Source organism: Brassica oleracea, chromosome C5 (genome assembly GCF_000695525.1).
Source record: "Brassica oleracea var. oleracea cultivar TO1000 chromosome C5, BOL, whole genome shotgun sequence".
Lineage (NCBI taxonomy): Eukaryota > Viridiplantae > Streptophyta > Magnoliopsida > Brassicales > Brassicaceae > Brassica > Brassica oleracea.
The window spans coordinates 5584731-5605960 of NC_027752.1; the positions used below are offsets into that span (position 1 = coordinate 5584731).

The 21230-nt window shown below is 43.8% G+C and overlaps 2 protein-coding genes and 1 pseudogene across 2 annotated transcripts; all 3 read left to right on the plus strand.

Annotated features, from left to right (window-relative positions):
- The first annotated feature begins 861 nt into the window (after window positions 1–861).
- On the plus strand, window positions 862–8837 carry LOC106344075 (disease resistance protein RFL1-like). Its single transcript, XM_013783453.1, has 2 exons — window positions 862–2690; window positions 7880–8837. Exons 1-2 carry the CDS (start codon window positions 981–983, stop codon window positions 8684–8686), a joined length of 2517 nt encoding a protein of 838 aa, XP_013638907.1. The 5' UTR covers window positions 862–980; the 3' UTR covers window positions 8687–8837.
- Window positions 8838–9142: 305 nt separating this feature from the next.
- Window positions 9143–12714, plus strand: LOC106344341 (probable disease resistance protein At1g12280). The gene is made up of 2 exons (XM_013783741.1): window positions 9143–9301; window positions 12205–12714. Exons 1-2 carry the CDS (start codon window positions 9143–9145, stop codon window positions 12712–12714), a joined length of 669 nt encoding a protein of 222 aa, XP_013639195.1.
- A 3825-nt stretch (window positions 12715–16539) lies between these two features.
- Window positions 16540–21094, plus strand: LOC106344342 (annotated as a pseudogene).
- The last annotated feature ends 136 nt before the right edge of the window (window positions 21095–21230 follow it).

A 21230-nucleotide genomic window follows, 5' to 3' on the forward strand; every position in this document is an offset into this window, starting at 1 on the left:
CTCCCCGGGGGGGGGGGGGCGTCCGGGTTTCCTCTTTTCTCCTGAGGGTACAACAAGCGGTTCCTTTGGGCTCCCAGGTTCCGTAGAGGGTCCAAGTCGGAGAGAGGCTGGTACCCGTTCAGTTGTTATTGGAGAAACCTCCATTGCTTCTACATGTGACGATCCAGCAGGTCCCAACCTTAAAATAGCAGGGGTACGATCCAGTGAGTTAGAAAGTTTCTCATTCCCTCCTGTTTGATGCCTCGAGTTTTGTGGTGTTGGAGAGGGGCCCAGTCGTTGAGTCACTGGGACTCGTTCCGGAGAGTAGATGGCATGTTCCAGTCTCTGTTTTCCTGTTTCTGCTGCTATTGAAGCTCGGACCATTTGGATTGCAGTCTCCTCCAATTCTCCATTTTCCTCAGCTTGTCGCATTCTCTCTTTGCGGGCTTCACTTTCAGTTGGGTCTGCACTCTTTGTGTATTGTAGCATTGCTTCTCGGACTTCCCCTAGCGCTTCCTAAACCGCTTCGCGGGGTAAGTTGGTTGGACAGATCTGCAGATCTTTGTTTATTGTTATTCTTGGAAAACTATAGGAAAATACTCTCCATTATTGCGACTTGGACACAAGAAATGACAAGAAACTTCCAAGTTGGGGTATGAATATTAGTATAACGTTTGATATTTTTGGAATCTTGCTATATTATATTACAATGTCACGATTGTGTGGGGGATTCAACTACATAGACGACTTGGACTCGTTCACAAAACCATCAATAAACTCCAACATCTTTTCATTTTGAGTTCTTACTTGCCAAATCTCAATTAAGCCAAACTTGTTTTGCATTCTGAATCTCTCTCTTTGTGTGTATTGTCAATTGCACGATGGGTGGTGTTATCTCAACAGCAACCGATTTCGTGGTTGAGAAATTATGTAGCTGCTTTTGTCTGGAAGTCCACCATATTTGCAGACTCGACAAGAATCTATAAACTCTGGTAGAAGACATGAAGATACTGGAGGCAAAGCGAAATGATGTGCTGAAATTCGTGAAGAGGGAGGAAGGCAGAGGTTTACAAAGGCTTAGTGGAGTTGATGTATGGCTTACGGCTGTCAGGAACATTGAAAACGAGGCCCGTGAAACACTTATGGCTTGTACAAGTGAACTTCAAGGGTTGTCTATTTGTGATGGTTGTTCAAGAAAACTAGTAGCAAGGTTTTTTTATGGGAAAGAGGTTGTCTCGTTGTTGGAAGATGTCGAAGAGCTAACGGGTCGCAAATTAACTGAAGATATTAATGCTCTGGCTGTGCCACCTATGAGAGATGTGGTGGGGGAAAGAGATCTACAACCTATCATTGTTGGTCAGGAAACATTGCTCGAGGGTGCATGGAGCCGCCTCAAGGACGGCAGAACCCAGGTTATGGGTCTACATGGCATGGGGGGAGTGGGGAAAACAACTCTTCTTGACCAAATCAACAATAAGTTTTGTGGTGCAAATGATGGGGTTGACATAGTAATTTGGGTTGTTGTGTCTAAGGTCAAACGGAACGAGAAGATTCAAGATGAGATTGCTAAGAAACTTGGCTTTTTTACTGAAGTGGATTCATGGAAACAGAAAACAGAGGCCGAGAAAGCCTCTAGTATACGCAGTTCCTTGAAGGCCAAACAATTTGTGTTGAGCAAAGTGGAGTTAAAAGATATCGGTGTTCCAATTCCAACAAAGGAAAAAAAATGCAAAATTGTATTCACTACTCGTTCAAGAGAAGTATGTGCTCGCATGGGGGATACTAACCCAGTCGAAGTCAGTTGTCTAGACACCGGCAAAGCCTGGGAGTTGTTCAAGGAGAAAGTCGGGGAGAACACACTGGGACGCCACCGAGGCATTCCCGATCTCGCAAGAAAAGTGGCAGGAAAATGCCATGGCCTACCATTGGCACTCAATGTTCTTGGGGAGACCATGTCATCCAAGGACACAATACAAGAATGGCGCCACGCAGTTAAGATTTTGACTTCAAATGATGCAAAATTTTCTGGAATGGACGAGATTTTTCCAGTTTTGATGTATAGCTACGACAGCCTCAAGGAGAAGCATGTTAAGTCGTGTTTCCTATATTGCTCTCTGTTTCCAGAAGATTTTGAAATCAGAAAAGATATCTTAATTGAATATTGGATCTGTGAGCGTTTCATACAAGAAAATCAGAGTAGAGAAAACGCATTCGACGAAGGCTATAGTATCATCAGTTCTCTTCTCCGCGCATGTTTATTGTTGGAAGAACAAGTCGATAAAGTAAAAGTGAAAATGCATGATGTGGTTCGGGAGATGGCTCTGTGGGTAGCATCTGATCTTGGGGAGCATGATGGGCGATATACTGTGCAAGCCGGTGCTGGGTTACGTGATATACCGGAAGTTGGGAGTTGGGGGCCCGTGAGAAAGATGTCTTTGATGAACAATGAGATCCAAGAGTTATCTGGCAGTCCGTGCTGCCCTGAACTTACAACTCTGCTTCTCCAAGAAAACAAGCTGGTAACTATCTCAAGCGAATTCTTTCGACAGATGCCTAGGCTACTCGTCTTGGATCTCTCGCGAAATACCTCGTTCAATGGATTGCCAGAGAAAATGTCATTGGTCGCTTTGAGATACCTTAACTTGTCAGACACACATATAGAGCGACTGCCTGTTGGTTTACAGGAGTCGAGAATGCTAATATGTTTGAATTTGGAATTCTTTTTTTGAATGAATGTTAAATTTTATTCATCAAAAAGCCTGTTTACATCATGTGTGATCCTATTTCAAAAGAAAAACCCTTTACAATAGATCTTCTAAATCAGAAATTATATTCTTGTCTCAAACCAAAATTGGAGAACTCTTTCCATACCCTTCCTCCTATCCTTCTTAACCAAACTCAGCTTGTTTCTTATACCCTTATCAATGGTCTTCTTCAATATAGCTATAGGCATAGCCTTCTCCCCATATCTTATTCTGTTCCTTTCTCGCCAGATTGCATAGATAGCTGATTGAAATGCATATCTGATGCAAAAAGACCTCATCCTCGCTCTGCTACCATCACATATAAGAGGCACAATAATGAACCAGACATTGGAATATGAGCTTCTCAGAATTCCAAGAGTAAGATATTCCCAAACTTGTGAAGAATAGGAACATTCAAAGAATAAATGATTTCTGGACTCCATTGCCATTTTACAAAGGACACAAATAGAATCCACTCCTTGATTCCATATAGCAACCCTGTCCATGGTGGAGAGTCTGTCCAGCATAGCCAGCCAAGACATAAACGCGAACTTTGGTGTAGCCATAGCAAACCAAACCCCTTTAGCCCAGTTACAGCATACATAAGTTTTACGTATCATCAGCCACGTCTCCTGAGTTAAGAATCTTGATTTGAAACCCGACCTCCATTGCCAAAGATTTACATCCTCCACATCCTCTCTTAGTTTCTCTTTCACACTAGCCTACTCCACTTCAATGTCATTAAGAAGCTCAGTTCGATGCCTTCTTCTTCTTCTATTACCCAAACAGACTTCTTCAATTGTAGCTTCTCTCTTAATTCCCAAATCTATTATTCCTCTATCTCCAAATAGATCAACCATCACTCCCCGGTCTGACCAGTTATCATACCAAAAAGAAACATGTCGACCATTTCCTATCTCCTTTTTAAAGAAAGGTTTGGCAGTTTCTCTCAACTTCAAGATTTTTTTCCACATCCAAGATCCCAACTGTGTCTTCCCACTAACTGTCCAAAAGTTCTTATTCTTCAAAAGATAAGTCTTAATCCATCTTCCCCAAAGAGAATCCTCCGTCAACAATCTCCAGATAATTTTTAACCCATAGACCATATTAACTTCCTTTAAAGCTCTTATTCCCAGACCTCCTTCATTCTGCAGCTTACATATATCACTCCACGCCACTTTTGCTCCAGTTGATTTAAGAACCGGACCAGACCATAGAAAAGAAGCACACAGCTGTTCAACCTCTTTAATGCACTGACTTGGCAATCTGAACACTGATGCCCAGAAGTTAGCAATACTCACTAGAACTGTCTTGATTAACTGCAGCCTACCCGCATAAGATAAATGCCTACTGGTCCAAGTACCTATCTTATTCCTGATTTTTTCCAGAAGAGGTAAGTAGTCTTGCTTTCTCATCACCTGGGTCATAAGGGGAAGACCCAAATACCTTACTGGAAGGGAACCAACAGCAAAGGGAAAGTTCCTCAAGATTCTGCTCTTTTCTTCTATAGAAACTCCAGCCATATAAAGAGTAGACTTCTCGATGCTGATGCTCAACCCCGACCACTTTGTGAACTCTTCAAATACAGATAAAGCTCCCTCTATAGACTCCTTAGAACCTTCGACAAAGATCATTAAATCGTCGGCAAAACAGAGATGTGTAAGAGATAGAGCTTGACACTGGGTGTGATATTTAAACTTCTTCTCCCTCACCGCCTTATCTATCTTATGAGAAAGCACGTTCATGCACAACACAAATAGATAAGGGGAGAGAGAACAACCTTGCCTCAGACCTCTTGAACTCTGGAAATACCCTCCTAGTTCACCATTAACTTGAATAGAAAATGATGGAGTTGTGATACACAATTTTACCCAGTGTATGAAGCTTTGAGGGACTCCAATCGCCTCGAGACTTTGAATCACAAATGACCACTGAACAGAGTCGAAGGCCTTCGAGACATCAATTTTCATCACACAGCGAGAAGATATTGTCTCCTTATGATAGTCCTTGACGAGCTCTGAAGCTAACAGGACGTTTTCCATCAAAAGCCTTCCACTAATAAACGCAGACTGGTTTTCTGTGATCAACCGAGGAAGAAGAAGCTTGAGCCTATTAGCAAGAATTTTTGAAACCACCTTATATAGAACATTGCAACATGCAATAGGTCTATAATCCTTCATTTCTAAAGAGTCTGTTTTCTTTGGTACTAGAGCCAGGATAGTAGAATTAACCCCTTTAGGCAAAAACCCATATTTAAAAACAGACTGGACAGCAACCAGGAAGTCATGGGCTACCACAGTCCAAGCGGACTTGAAGAATTCACAGGGATACCCATCCGGACCAGGAGACTTGTTAGAAGGCATGTCAAATAAGACTTTACGAATCTCTTCCTTAGTAACTTTTGCTTCTAAGAGACGACAATCCTCCAATGAACAACGGAACTCCATTAGTTCCTTTAACTCTTCAGTAGTAGTACCAATATAAGAATCAGGTTTATGGTTAAGAAATTCAGAGAAGAATCTCACTGCTTCTTCTTTTACCTCCAACTGCTTAGTAACAATTCTTCCATCCTTGCATCTTATCTCACGAATGGCATTCTGAGCTTGTCTAGACCGAATAGCATTGTGGAAAGTTTTATTATTCTGATCCCCCTTATCTAGCCAATGCAGCTTCGCTCGCTGTTTTAGGAAATCCTCTTCTAAGCTAGCAACATGTATCCATCTTCCATAAGCCTCCACTTCCTCTCTTATAGTGACATCATTTGGATTAGACAATGTTTGCTGCTGCTTGTCACATAGAACTTCATGAGCCTCTTTCGTTTTCATTGTGAGGTTGCCAAGCTTTTCCTTACCAATATCTCTAATTAGCGGCTTCAGATTTTTGAGCTTCTTTGAAAATCGGAACATCGCTGAGGTAGAGTGGAATAAAACCGGAGTTGATTCCCAATAATCCTTGATCTTAGGTAAGAAACTTGGCAAGCTTCCTATCACATTCACGTACTTGAACGGTCTTCTAATTTTCTCATTGGGGGGGAAGAAGTTGTACCTTACATCTCATATGATCAGAACACCCTCCAGACTCGAACACTGAGTAGGCATTAGGAAACTTCTGAAGAGCAGCGTCATTCACAAGAACTCTATCCAGTTTTTTACAGATCACCCCATCTTCTCTCTTATTACACCATGTGAACAACGGCCCTTGATACCCCAAATCTGACAAATTACAATGAAGAACCATCCTCTGGAAGTCTCTCATTCCACTAGGAAGTCTTCCCAAATCCGAAAATCCCGAACTCTCCTCAACCTCCTAAATCTCATTAAAATCCCCCATGATAATCCATGGTTTATTTCTAAATAAAACTGAGTCATTATGGTGACAAAGGTCTTCCCACAGCACCTTTCTCCCCTCAGTAAGATTATTTGCATAAACAAAAGTGCAAAAAAACTCCTCTTGATCTTTCAAACCAACTGAACAAGTGATCAATTGATCTGATTTATAGACCGGCATTATACGTACCTCATCCTTCCATACAAACCAGATCCTCCCTCCTTGACTATTCTCATAATTCATCATATAAGACCAACCCCTGAATACATAATTTAAGATACCCTCCGCTTTCTTCTCCTTCACTCTTGTCTCCAAAATACTCCCAAACATCAATTCATTATTTCCAACCCACTCTCTCACTATGGAATGCTTCAATGGTTTTTTAAATCCGCGCACATTCCAAAAGAAACTCGACATGATTAGTTGATTCGGCGAGAAGACCTTATACTCTTAACTGTGTTAACAGCCTGAGTCCTAGCCTTCTGACCTCTTCCTCTACCTTTCTTCCTACCTGACTTTATCTTCTCTTTGTCCTGTTGATCTAAAATCTCATCCTCCAAAAGATCACATTCTGATAACTTATCCTTCCCAACACACACCTCATCCTCATCAGGAATTATTTCCCCCTCCTCTTCTTCATTCATATCTAACACTGAATATTTCGAAGCAGATATTTGTATACCCTCAGAGCTCTTATTCCCAGAATTATTGACTTTCCCTGTCTTCCCAGGAGAGACCCGAGCCCAAGCATTGACATTCACTTCCGAACCATCTGATACCCTCTCCACCGAGCCTGAAACTTCCTTATCATCTATCACATTCTCAACATCCAGATTCCCCCCTTCTAACTTACTGCTCCCCCCTTGTTGAACCTTATGAACATCCAAACTCATCCCTTTAACTGCACTTCCCTCAACTTGTCTTGGAGAGCATGATCCCACCTTATTCTTCTTCTCTTTACCTTTTTTAGCACACACTGATTCCCCATGCCCCCACTTGTCACAGAAAGAACATCTTGCCGGCAACCAAGGATAGTAGTACTTTACTTTGAACAACTTGCCTTCCTTCGAGAAAGTAATTTCTTTAGGTAGAGTTTTGGAGACATCTACCTTAACAAACACTTTCGCTTCTTCAAAGTTCGTACAAGCAATAGTTTCTGAGTGAAGCTTCACTGGTAACCCAACTGGACTTGTAACAAAACTTAGACCTTCCCACGAGTACATATGAAGCGGAACCTTCTCCAAATGAACCCACATCGGAATAGCTTCCTCCTCTTGCTTCTCATCCTCAACTTTTGGAGACCATTTCGAAACAATCATCGGTACTCCTACAATATTCCACATTCCACGCCTTACGATCTTTTCTCTAGCTTTGTGACTTGAGACCTTAAACCGCATCGTAGTAGGATTCACTTCATAAACTTCAACCTTTGTAGATGGATCATCATAGCGCCATATCTTGTTTAGAACCATATGGACCTTAGCTACATGAGGAGCAAGATCCAAAAACTTCCCCACTACAAAATCTTCCCACAAAGGTGTTGAGTTTTCCAGAATCTCATCAGGAATTTCAATCATATGAACTCCATCCTTAGTTGAAACCTCAACATCGTACCTCTTCAAAGCTTTCTTATCCGTCGCCACTTCTACCCAACTCGATTTCGTCGATCCTCCAAGCCGATCAACACCCTGAACCACACTGACCTCCTGAACCTCCGTTTCCCCTTTATTTTCCTCCGGTGAACCCACTCGATCCGGCGGAAGAGCCAGATCCGACATCGAGAACCTTCCGTAACAGAATCGCCAAAAAAATTGCCAAAATCGCCTTATTTGGAATTCACGAGGAGCATTGAAAATGTTTCGGGGATGATATCCAAATTTTCGAGGTTGAGGAGATTGGGACTACGGAATTCCTACACGAAGCTAGACATGAGCTTATTGGAAGAGTTGCAGCTCTTGAAATATCTACAAGTTGTAACCATAGGTATAAACTCATGTTTGGTTGCGGAGAAATTGTCAAACTATGACAGGGTGGTGAAATGTGTTAAGAAGTTAGATTATAAGGACCTTCAGGATGAATCATTCAGAGTCTTGACTTTGCCGACTATGGACAACCTTTGTGACCTCAAGATAGAAAAGTGTGGAATGGCGGAGATAAAGGCAGAGGGAGCAGCAACTTCATTGTGGAACAGAAGTCCCACGAGTCCATCCTTCCTCAACCTTTCTACTGTCTTTATAAATTATTGCAACCGTCTCAAGGATTTGACGTGGCTGTTGTTCGCTCCCAACCTTACTATTCTTAACGTTGGTCATTCAAATCAAATAGAGTATATAATAAGCCAAGAGAAAGCTACAAATGGTGTGGCAGGTACCATCATTCCTTTTGCAAACATAGAACACTTTAGCTTCTATTGTGTACCAATGTTGAAGAGCATCTATTGGAGTGCTCTCCCTTTTCAATGCTTGAAAGGAATCAGGATAGGAGGGTGTCCAAACCTGAGAAAGCTTTCATTGGATTCTGAAAGTGTTGCCAATGTAGATGGATTTGTTATCCAGTGTATAGAGAGACATTGGACAAATAATATTGAATGGGAAGACGAAGCAACTAAACTCCGTTTCCAAGCTTCCTGCCCCTAGTAGCCCCCTCCCCCCAATGCTGCGAAACAGTTTTTTTTTCTTCAAAATCTTCTATGTTTCTACTGTCACATTGTTCTGCTTCTCGCTTTGCTTCTTTCAAAAACTGGTGTGCCTGGTCGAGTTTATTTTAACTTATTATGTGGATATTCATGTGTGGTTTGTTAGTGTTTGAAAAAAAAAATCATGTTTGGTTTGTTATATATTATGTTTGAGTTTCCCTCAAGAATAAAAGACTTCAGTGTAAACAAATAGTATTGTGTTGATTTTATATATTGCACTCATCGTCTCATCCAGTTATTGTCACTCTATTTTCTCTACCACTCTCTTGTCTTGTTATGGTTTTGGAGTATCTGCGGACTGTATTTGTATGACCGTTCAGTTCCCTTTGTTTCTCAGTTACGATGGGAGGCTGTTTCTGCGTCTCTTTGTCATGTGGTGAATCAGTTCTCAGTGGTTATGTCTCAAGAGGAGTTATATTCACAGCCTCACCGAGAATCTTGCTTCTCTGCAGAAATCCATGGGAGAGCTAAAGAGGCGAAGCGAGATGATGATGGTGAAGCAAGGGTTAACCGAGAAGAGTTCACTGGAAGTTGTCGAAGGCTTTCCCAAATCCAGGTATGGCTTACGAGTATCCTAAGTTCCTAACTCCTAACCATCGAAGACCAATATGATGGTTATTTTTAACTCTAGTAACCTCGAGCTTGGAAGGTTGTGTCTGTGGTGTTCGTTCTAAAAATGTGAAAATGAGCCGTTGATGAGATCTTGCGCTAAAGAGGATCTACCGGAGTTCTATGTCATTACCACGTCTGAATGAGATGGTCATACAAAACACTGCTTCCTAGAGCTGAGAAAGCTTCCAGTGGTTTCTAAAAGTGGAGTTACAAATGAAGAACTTGTCAATAACGATAAAGAATGGATGGAAAGGGTTGTATTTATAATATTGACCCTTTTATATTGCCTCCACCTGTTCCATGTTTTCTGAACTAGTTTTTGAGTTTAATGCCTAAAATTTCGGTAAATAGGCTTCTTTTTTTCTTGGTTTTGTGAGGCCATATGCATTTCTGAGGTTCTTGTGCTACTTGGGAATTCTGAAAGTGAAAATGGGGTTGCTAATTGTCCAAAACTAAGACTTCTCTTTACAATAGACTTGATGTAAACATAATTCAGTGTCGGTATATAGACACATCATGCATGGATCTAGAAACTTGTTTCAGTTTAATTTGATGTCTTGTGTTCATGTCTTCTCTCTTTCTTTACTACAATAATTCAGTATTATTGTTTCGAAGAAGACATATAAACCAATATGCAATCATAACTCCCAATTCCATATACATCTCACATTCTTATAACAAAGTATGTGTAAATTATGAGGGTCGGTGTGATTTGTAATTATTAGTCACAACTTGAGCTGCCCTACTGTGAAATTATGAGGGTCGGTGTGCATATTTGTTTTTTGCAAAATGGTTACAGAGGAGAAGAAGCTAGCTTACATGCAAATACTAAAACAAAAGAAAGCTGAATAGAGTAAGCTCTAGACTCCGGTGGACACCGATGGCAAGAAATCCGGTCAGTGAGACTTCACGGCGCCGGTGTGTCCAAGACCCGCGCTCGTTCTGTCGTCTAAACTTCAGACCGCCACCCGCAGAGTCGCCCCGCGGCCCAAGACGCCGGAACCAAAGGATTAAGGTCCAGCTCCGTAACCCTAACGCCGTAATCCGCCTGAAATTCACTCTTCCTCCTAGGTCCGAGACACCACGTACCTTCTCAGACTCACGGCGGCGAAACCGAAGGCCGAGCCGGAGAGAAACCGTCAAGAGAACCGCCATCCCGTATAACAGAACCTCCGACATCGAACTTCGCTCCACCCATCGGTACGAACACCAAACCCCGATAGCTGACTAGCGGCTTCCGGCGCCGTTCCCGTAGTCCTCTAACAGGAAGCTGACACCTTCACCGACGAACCACCAGAGTGACGGCGCTCACCTGGGGATCTACCGCACCAGAGATCCAACCGAACCGCAACGAGAGAGAAAGGTACCACCTTGACGACGACAGACGCTTACTCCTCCGTCTTGATGATCGGGTACAGGGTGGGGGAGACGAGACGAGCTCAGACGAGGCTGCCGGGAAGACGCAGCGCCTCCACCCATGGAGAACACGAAGCTTGAAAGTTGAGAGAAAAGTTTGCCGCGCCTTAGATCCACTCGCGCCGCTAAAAGGCTATTGTCTTACTTGAAATTTGTTTTAAGTTATTCATATTTGGTTTTCTAATCGTAAGCGTGTTCCTTATTTTGCTTGTATCAGCTTATGACCTCGTACTCAGAAAGCAACAGCTCGTGAAGCAAGCTAGTTTCCTGGAAAATCGCTACTGTTTGGCGTTTACTATCCTAATGAGTTTTCTTTTGTTTGTATCAGTGTGTTAGTGGTGTGCTTAGTCTGTCGCTTGACATGCAACAGACTCCTCTTTCTTCTATCATTTGTTGAGTATGATTGTGGTTTGGGGTGTTTATTATAATATATACTTTTATTGAATCTGAGAGTCTCCTGCACTAAATTATAATCTTTCGTCAAGAGCGGCACAGACCAAAGCTTTAACCGTTCCAGCACAATCAGTAGTGACGCCTATCTATGTCAAAACTTTCAACTCTTGACACTCGAGACCCTACAATGTGCAACCACAAATATAAGGTTGATGTTCATCCTCGGAGTGGCTCCTCACCAGGGGCAAAGGAGAAAGATTATGTCTCCAGCTCCCGCAGCAGAAAGACGGGCCAACGAGGAAGTTTCCAACCGAACCCCAACACGAAATCTGCAAAAGAAAGAAGACAAGGTGAAGTCGTGACGCGAAGGACCAAGCGGAACCAAGAAGAAAACAAGGCTATGTCACATTTTTTATTTGAAAAAAGAAAAAAAAATCAATGTGATGACGGTGGATAAACAAATTTGAAAAAATTACTTAACAAAGAATGTTTATATGATTTTGATATTTAACCTAAAAAGAAAATTAATGGTTGTACGCCTAATCCATTATTTTGCAAAGCAGTCAAACCACTAATTGAAGCCTAGATAGCTCGAACTTGTTTGAATCAGGATCCAGACGTGAGACTATGGGGAGGGAAGGATCATAGATTTGTCCCTCGTTTCAATTTGAAACAGACATGGCAGCCTACACGAACAATGAGTCCAACGATCACTTGGTATAAAGGAATATGGTTCTTGATAACATTTGTAAAACAAGGTTTTATTGAAATATAAAATAGCTTATTAAAGCTTTATTTAAGTGAAAGAACAAGAAAGGGAGAAAGTTTGTGTTTGTCTTCAAGAACTAAAAGAAACGTTTGATTTCATAAACTATTTGATGGAGGCTGCTTCTATGAGCAGCAAGGTTACCAAACATATTCTCATAACAGTCATATTTATATGAAATTCTAGAACCCTAAACACTTGAACTTGTTGTCACTACTTTGGGATTCCGAAGATTGCATTGGGCTTCTTCTTCTGGGCTCTAAATCTAATAGTCGACAGATATAGAGAACTTGCCGGATGGTCTACAGAAGTTGAAGAAGCTAATGCATCTTTATCTGGAAAGGACTTGTCGGCTTAGGAGTGTTGTTGGGATTTCAAGACTGCCACTTCTGAGCGTGTTGAGATTGCGCTCTTCCAAGTGTTTGGCTGATCTTGACACAGTGAACGAGCTCAAGCGCATGGAACATTTAGAAGCTGTCACCATTGATATCTCCTCAGCCTCAGCCTTGGAGGAGCTCTTACTGTATAATAAGCTGGCAAAATCTATCCAACGACTCTCTATTGTTGAAGCAAAAAATAATCTGGTTTTGTCAGCTACGGATGATCTCATCGACCTCACCATAAGAAGTTGCTCAACGTTGAAGGTAGAGATAAAGAGGTCATCAAGCAGAAGAAGCTTTCTTAACCTATCAACTGTGTGTATAAGTAGCTGTGATGGTCTTAAGGAGTTGACCTGGTTATTGTTCGCTCCAAACCTTACTGTGCTTGAGCTCCGGGGTTAGAAAAAGCTACAAGAAATAATGAACAGAGAGAAAGCAGCAGCGCAGCAACTGCAAGGAGAGCCTAGTTTACGAAAACTGGAAACGCTAAACTTGAGTGATTTGCCTGTGCTGAAGCAAATCTACTGGAGTGCTCTGCCCTTTCCATGCCTGGAAAGCATTAAGGTAAGAAGGTGTCCAAAACTGAGAAAGCTTCCACTTGATTCTAAGAGTTGTGATTTGGGACAAAAAATTTACCATACAATGCGATGATGAAAACTGGATCAAAAGTATTCAGTGGAAGGACCAAGCTACTAAAGCTCGTTTCAAATCCTGCTGCCTTCAGGTAAAAATCTCCTCTATCCTTTATATATATATATATAGTGATTATGAACAAACAAAGTGCTTCATTTATGCTTTTCCATAATAATACAGTTTGTTTCTTCTTTGCTAGAATTAGCTCGTTTCAGGCTTTGTTACTCGGAGTGGCTAAATAACTTGTGAGACAAAGATGGTTTCCCGCGGTTTGAAAAACTATCTTTTCTTTTTCTTGTGATACTGTACTGTTTATAGAATAAATACCATTCAGACCAAAAACATGTGAGCTTCAGGGGTCCTTGTTATATTGTTCTGTTTTGCTTCATCTCTCGTTTTACTAGATTGCATTTACAGTGTGTTGTATCTTAAGCAAAACTCTCTGCATGTGTTTTCTACATTAGTAACGTTTTGTTCTGCTCTTGCTTCTATGTGTTATCATTTGACCGAATCTTGAACCTCTCTGTCTTTAGGTTTATAGAATAGGAAAATAATTTCCATACATATAAATATATAATTCACTGTGTCAAACTTCTTTGGTTTGAATCACTGCTGGGATGAAACTAATATTTACATGATTTAGTTTAGAAGTGGAGGAAATACATGATTTGGCCCCAAACCTGATATTAAAAAAAAAAATTATATACAAGAACAAAACCTAAACGTCACTCGCTACTCTATAAAGCTCGACAAAATGGCGAAAACCGACGTTCTTCAAACGTCTGTCTAAAATTTGGCTAACGTTTTGACATTTTTTTTTTTTTTTTGTAACATCGTTTTGACATCAAAAGCACAATGGTAAACTTATCAGAGGAACTGTCCGTACAACCCTGGGACTGCTACATTTCAAAGTGTCCCTAGATCTCAGCTTATCAGTGGAACTCCAGAGCTTGGAATGTTTAGAAGTTGTGACCACACTGATCAGGTAAAGTTTGGTCATGGAGCATTTTGTTATATGCTCCAGGGTGGTGAAATATATTCAAAGCGTTATTATCAGCGAGCTTCAGGAAAAATCATTCAGAGTATTGACTTTACCAGCTGTGGATTGAGGGAGACAAAAAATTTCTACGATTACATGCTTCCCAAACCTGTTCTCTGTTATAAGATCATGTAATGGCCTGAAAGGACTAATCTTTCATAGACTAATGTAATAACTGATAACAATATTTACTTCGAAATGCTCCCAGACACTTCTTTCAAGAGTGGTCCTTACCCGCTGTATTTTTGAGCGGATCTCTGTTTCAGTCTGACTTTTTGCCCAAAACTTTTTACCATGTTTTGGGCAAAAAGTTCACCAACTTTCCTTTCTTTTTCAAAATCTTTCCAATACCGGTATTATTCTCTGGTCTCTTCACCGAACGTTTCTTTAACCGCCGGGTTCAGCCCCCGACCTTAGTCGGAGGGTCCGCCGTCGACGCCTGCTACTCACCGGAAAGCTCCTATGGCAAGTTTGTGCCCTCAGTTGACTTCACTGATCTCCGGCGTATGGCTCTGTTCTTGCTTCCCACGCTGAACTTCAATATTCATTAGGGTTTGTTGTTGGTTAACTACTGAAGATTCCCTATTTGCCTCACGTTTGAGGATCCCCTGTCCCTTTCTTTTATTTCTTCAAAGAGTGACCCTGTTCGATACGCTCTTGAAATGGCTCGAAGGTTTTCAGCTACTGAAAAGGCCAAAGGTATCGCTGGTTCTTCTGCTCCTGTTCGGAGAATCCAGATTCCCGATACAGACACCTCTGCTCTTATTGAGATGAATAAACTTACCCTAATCGGAAGAGTTTCAAACCCCACGGCGCAGAACACCCGCGCACTGGTGGACTTCTTCCTCCAACACTGGCAGGTCTCAGGCTCTGTCACTGGCCGTGACCTTGGCCCCTACCTCTTCCAGTTCAGTTTTGAATCAGAGAAAGATCTTCAAAGCATCCTCCTTAAGGGTCCGTACCACTTCAAGCGTTGGATGTTCATGCTCCAACGCTGGGAGCCTATTGTCTCTGAGAGCTTCCCATCACTTATCTCCTTTTGGATTCGAATTCTTGGCATCCCACTCCACTACTGGAATGAACAGGCACTTGAGGCTATTGGCTCGGGCTTGGGTCATGTGGAATCAAAGGATGTACCTAACGGTCGTGTTAGGGTTACAATCAACGGGTTACTCCCTTTAGAAACTCGCTTGGAGATCAGCTTACCGTCGGGCGAGACCACAGTGGTGGAACTTGAGTACGAAAAACTGGAAAAGCACTGCTTCCTCTGCTCCTCCCTCTCCCATGATAAGGACAGTTGCCCATCTGCTCTTAACGACGGTCGCCGGCCTATTCCAGTGGGCATCAATCAAGTCAGAACGACAGAGAGACTGACTTACAGAAGAAGAGTTGAGCCTCGAGGGGAGAGGACTGACAGACAGTACCACAATTCGAGACTTGGCCCAATTCATGATGATTACAAGCGACTTAACCACCCACGTGCTCCTAGGGAGAGAGATGATAGAGTTTCAAAGCGTGACCTCCCACGTCATGAACACTTGCGTAACCAACTCTCCACGCAGTCATCCTCCTACAGATCGGAGCCACGTTCTGAGCGTTGGGTACCAAAGAAGGATTCTTCTTCCTCGCGCCTATTTGCAAATGCAGGAGCACTAACTAGCCCGGCTCCCTCTACCTCCCCACAGGTTCCTCCATCTCAGGTCTCGCATACTCCACCACCGAGACCTGCAAGAGAACCAATGCGGTATTTGTCAACTGCTGCCTCAGGGAGTACCAATGGCTCTTCAGAACGTCGCTCTGCGTTGGAATGACTCGCACCAGATGGAAGACTCCCCGCGCTAGAAAGACTATCTCCAGCGGAAAGTCTAACCGGTTCTCATGATCGACGCTCTGCATTAGCTCGCATTTCTCTGCCTGCTAATAAGGAGTTAAATTTGCCTCAGCGTGAGGATGGTAGATCAGGCTCTGGATACCTCCATGAAGATGAACAACTCCTTTTGGAAGAAACCACACAAGATGCTCCCTACGGACCCGGGACATCAGGAATTACTCTCCCTACATCTGGTTCCTCTCCAACGTTCTCTTAGCGAGGACAGGCGTCATGTCTCCCTCCGCTTAGGCCCCATTTCGGAGAAACAGAACTCTGATGATCTCCCTCCCCCTTTGAAATGATCAGGGCGCATAGCTGCTGCGAAGCTAACAGGAAAGAGAAAGGCTCCTGCACAACCAACTAAATCGAAGGGCTCTACAAGCTCTCCGCGTGGAGTCCCAATGAAGAAACGTAGGATTACAAAGGTGCAAAACTCTCCTAGAAGTAGAAGGAAACTGGGTGTGAGTACCGATACTACAAAATCAGGGACAGCGGGTACTAGCAGAGCTCCCCCAGCACCAAAGATCATACCTGCTAGCAAGAGGAAGGCCATGGATTTTTGGCTTCCTCAAAATCCTCTTCCTTAGCATGCTTGAGCTGGAACTGTCAAGGGATCGGGAGCACCCTTACAGTCCAGCGTCTAAAGGAGATTCGCAGGCGCCTATCTCCGGACCTTCTGTTCTTAATGGAGACCAAAAACTCTGATGAAACGGTGCTCCGAACGTTTCAACACTCACCTTACAAGAATCATTTTTCTGTGCCCCCTGTGGGATTAAGTGGTGGACTTATGTTGTCCTGGAAAGACGATGTTAAAGTTGATATTTTTTACTCCTCCTGCAACATTATTGATACCTTGGTTCATTCAAAGAAATCTTCCTTCTATGTCTCATTTATTTATGGTACACCAAAGAGAGAGGACCGGCCTGCTTTCTGGAGCAAGTTAGTAGAACTCGGTAAAGCGCGTAACGAGGCTTGGCTTCTAACCGGAGACTTTAACGACTTGCTCGACAATGAAGAAAAATTGGGAGGGCCACTCCGTTGGGAGGGCTCTTTTCTAGCCTTTCGCAGCTTTGTGTCGCAGTCGGGATTGTGGGATCTTCCTCATGCCGGTAACCACTTGTCCTGGCGGGGAATGAGGTATAGCCACTTTATACAGTCTCGGCTTGATAGAGCCATGTCAAATTGTGCTTGGTCGGAATTGTTCCCATCAGGCCGTAGCGTCTACCTCCGTTTTGAGGGCTCTGATCACCGCCCCCTCCTCACATTATTTGATCAGACTGTTAAGCAGAAGCGTGGGAACTTCCGGTTTGATCGCAGACTCCGCAAGAAGCCAGAAATCCGTGAACTCGTGCAGACGCATTGGCCCAGTCCTGTTCCCGAATCGGTAATATCAAAAGCCACCAGGATCCGTTGTAGAATCATTGAATGGACTAAAGAGCAAAATGCTAAAAGTTCTGAAATTATCAAATCAGCTCAAGAACAATTGGAGGAGGCCTCATCTGCTTCTGTGCCTGATCCTGACCGCATTTCCTCCATCACTCGTCTTCTCGAAAAAGCCTATTTAGAGGAGGAAGAATACTGGAAGCAAAGGAGCCGTATTCAGTGGCTACAGTGTGGAGACCGTAATTCGGGATACTTTCATGCAATAACACGGGGAAGGAAACAAGTCAACAAATTATCTATCATAGAGGATGATCAAGGCTTAATATGCGACAATGAAGAAGGGATAGTGAGGATCATCTCCAGCTATTTCCAGTCCATCTTCACTTCCTCCGGCACTGACTGCATTGAAACAGTCCATGAGGCCATCTCACCATGTATCCCCAAAGAAACAAACGACCTCCTCACTACCATCCCGGACAGAGAGGAAGTCCGTCGAGCTGTTTATGCTATTCATGCAGACAAAGCCCCGGGCCCAGACGGTTTCTCCGCGGGGTTCTACCACTCGTATTGGGATATTATTGGAGAAGACATCTACCATGATATCCGAGACTTCTTTGAGACTGGGCAACTTCACCGAAGGCAAAATGAGACTCACGTCCGTCTCATCCCAAAGATCTCCTGCCCTAGGAAAGTCTCTGATTTTCGCCCTATTGCTCTGTGTACCACACAATATAAAATAATTGCCAAAATCCTCACGAGTCGCCTCCAGCCGCTACTACCGCAGATTATCTCTCCACATCAATCGGCATTCGTTCCAAAACGAGCAATTGGCGACAACGTACTCATCACACACGAGATTCTTCATTATCTCCGTACCTCAAAGGCAAAGGTCCGATGCTCAATGGCCGTGAAAACGGATATGAGTAAGGCCTACGACCGTATTGAGTGGTCTTTCCTAGAGGCGGTTCTTCGGAGAATGGGCTTCAGCGAAAAGTGGATCTCTTGGACGATGACTTGCGTCACCTCGGTTTCATACTCATTCCTAATTAATGACGGCCCGCAAGGGCGAGTGGTACCTTCGAGAGGACTCCGCCAAGGGGATCCTCTCTCTCCGTATACCTCTTTATTCTATGTACTGAAGTATTATCGGGAATGTGTATGAAAGCTCAGCGTGCAGGTCTCATCCCGGGAGTAAAAGTAGCCCGAAATAGCCCCCCGATCAATCACCTCCTGTTCGCCGACGACACCATGTTCTTCACCAGATCGGATCATGCAAGTTGCGCAAATCTCCTGGCTCTACTTGCACAATACGAAAAGGCTTCCGGACAATGTATTAACCCAGCCAAGTCAGCCATCACCTTCTCCTCCAAAACGCCCCTACTTGCTAAAGACCGAGTTAAGCTCTCACTTGGTATAGATAAGGAGGGAGGCATCGGTAAATACTTAGGCCTCCCGGAACACTTTGGACGGAAGAAGCGCGACATTTTCAACAGTATCATTGATCGTATCCGTCAACGAGCAATCAGCTGGGCCTCTAGATACCTCTCGGGAGCGGGAAAGCAAGTGTTATTGAAGTCCGTCTTGACGGCTATCCCGTCATATGCCATGTCGTGCTTTCAACTCCCAGCATCTCTTTGCAAACAAATTCAGTCGGTTCTTACTCGTTTTTGGTGGGACGCGAAACCAAGTGTTCGAAAAATGTGTTGGATAGCCTGGTCGAAGCTCACATTACCAAAGAATATGGGTGGCCTTGGTTTTCGAGACATTGAGTGCTTCAACCAAGCTTTATTGGCGAAAATTGCTTGGCGCCTGCTCAAGGACCCTGAATCTCTCTTAGCGCAGACCTTAAGGGGAAAGTATCTCTTATCCTCTTCCATTCTAGACTGTCAATGTCCTAACTCTGCCTCTCATGGGTGGCGTGGAATTGTCTGGGGAAGAGATCTTCTTCTCAATGGTGTAGAGTGGAAGGTCGGCAATGGTGAATCCATCAGTGTTTGGACGGACCCCTGGCTCTCCCCGCTGTGTCCTTTGCGCCCAATGGGCCCCCCAGCCATTACTAATCAAGACCTTCGAGTCTCTGATCTCCTCCTGCCTTCTAGCGCTTGGGATTTGGAGGCCATCCGACAGCACTTGCCTCAATATGAGGATCTCATCTTACAAATCATTCCAAGCTCCTTTCAAATGAAGGATGAACTTGTGTGGCTCTACGATAAGACCGGAACTTACACCTCAAAGTCAGGGTACGCTAACGCTCGCCTGGAGACGCATGGCCCTCCAACTAATGAATTCTTGTGGAAGAAATGTATTTGGAACGTCAATACTGCCCCTAAGCTGCAACATTTCCTTTGGCGCGCAAAGAGTGGTGCCCTCCCGGTGGGTTCAATGTTGCAAAGTAGAGGAATGCAGATGAACCCTCGTTGTAAACGCTGTGGTACGCTAGAAACTCCTCTCCACCTGCTACTAACTTGTCCCTTTGCGGTCCAGGTCTGGCAGGAAATTCCAGCTCTGTTTAAGCCTCATGTTGACTCGATTAGCTCGATAAGCGAACTGCTCACCAGCAACACTAAAATGGTCAACCTCCCACCTACTGGTCTTGCATCTACTCCGCTATACCCCTGGGTTTATTGGCATTTGTGGAAAAACAGGAACTCCGCTATACCCCTGGGTTTATTGTCATTTGTGGAAAAACAGGAACTTATTTATCTTTGAGAATAAGGTCTGGTCGGCATTGGAGGTGGCCTTGAAAGTACTTCACGATGCTCGAGCATGGGAGGAAGCTACACGGTCTCGTTGCAAGCAAAAACCACAGCATGTCCGTTCCTCCTCCACCTCTCTTAGCAATGCTCGCCCGACTGTAGGCCACTGTTGCTTCACTGATGGTGCATGGGAAAAAAACCACAGCATGTCCGTTCCTCCCCCACCTCTCTTAGCACTGCTCGCCCGACTGTAGGCCACTGTTGCTTCACTGATGGTGCATGGGAGTCGGCATCGGAGGTGGCTTTGAAAGTACTTCACGATGCTCGAGCATGGGAGGAAGCTACACGGTCTCGTTGCAAGCAAAAACCACAGCATTTCCGTTCCTCCTCCACCTCTCTTAGCAATGCTCGCCCGACTGTAGGCCACTGTTGCTTCACTGATGGTGCATGGGATCCTGGTTCACAAGTTAGTGGACAGGGCTGGGTTATTTTTGACCACCATGGTGTCTTGGTAAGACACTGCTCATCTAACCGCTCTCATGTCGGCTCCCCCCTGGTGGCGGAAGCACTCGCGGTAAAGGCTGCTCTGTTAGACGTAGTCGACAATGATTTCTCTCAGTTGAACATTGACCACCATGGTGTCTTGGTAAGACACTGCTCATCTAACCGCTCTCATGTCGGCTCCCCCCTGGTGGCGGAAGCTTCCGTTCCTCCTCCACCTCTCTTAGCAATGCTCGCCCGACTGTAGGCAACTGTTGCTTCACTGATGGTGCATGGGATCCAGGTTCACAAGTTAGTGGACAGGGCTGGGTTATTTATGACCACCATGGTGTCTTGGTAAGACACTACTCATCTAATCGCTCTCATGTCGGCTCCCCCCTGGTGGCTGAAGCACTCGCGGTAAAGGCTTCTCTATTAGACGTAGTCGACAATGATTTCTCTCAGTTGAACATGTTCTCTGATTCGAAATCTCTCATTACTCTCCTCAACTCTTCATCGATCACTTTGGAACTCCAGAGTATTCTGTTTGATATTAGAGTATTGAGTCGTAGGTTTGAGGCTATCTCTTTTTCATTTATTTCTCGCGTGGGAAATGCTACTGCTGACTCCTTGGCTAAGTTAGCTCTTCGTGTATTTGCTTTGCCTCCCATTAGGGAGTAACTCTGTTTATTTATGGTAATGAAGTGGTTTGTTCAAAAAAAAAAAAACTCCTATGTGATTTATTCCACCTCCTGGTGATTCTACACTACTTTATGTATCCAACACAGCTTCTTACATCGCGATTCATCCTGGTTTG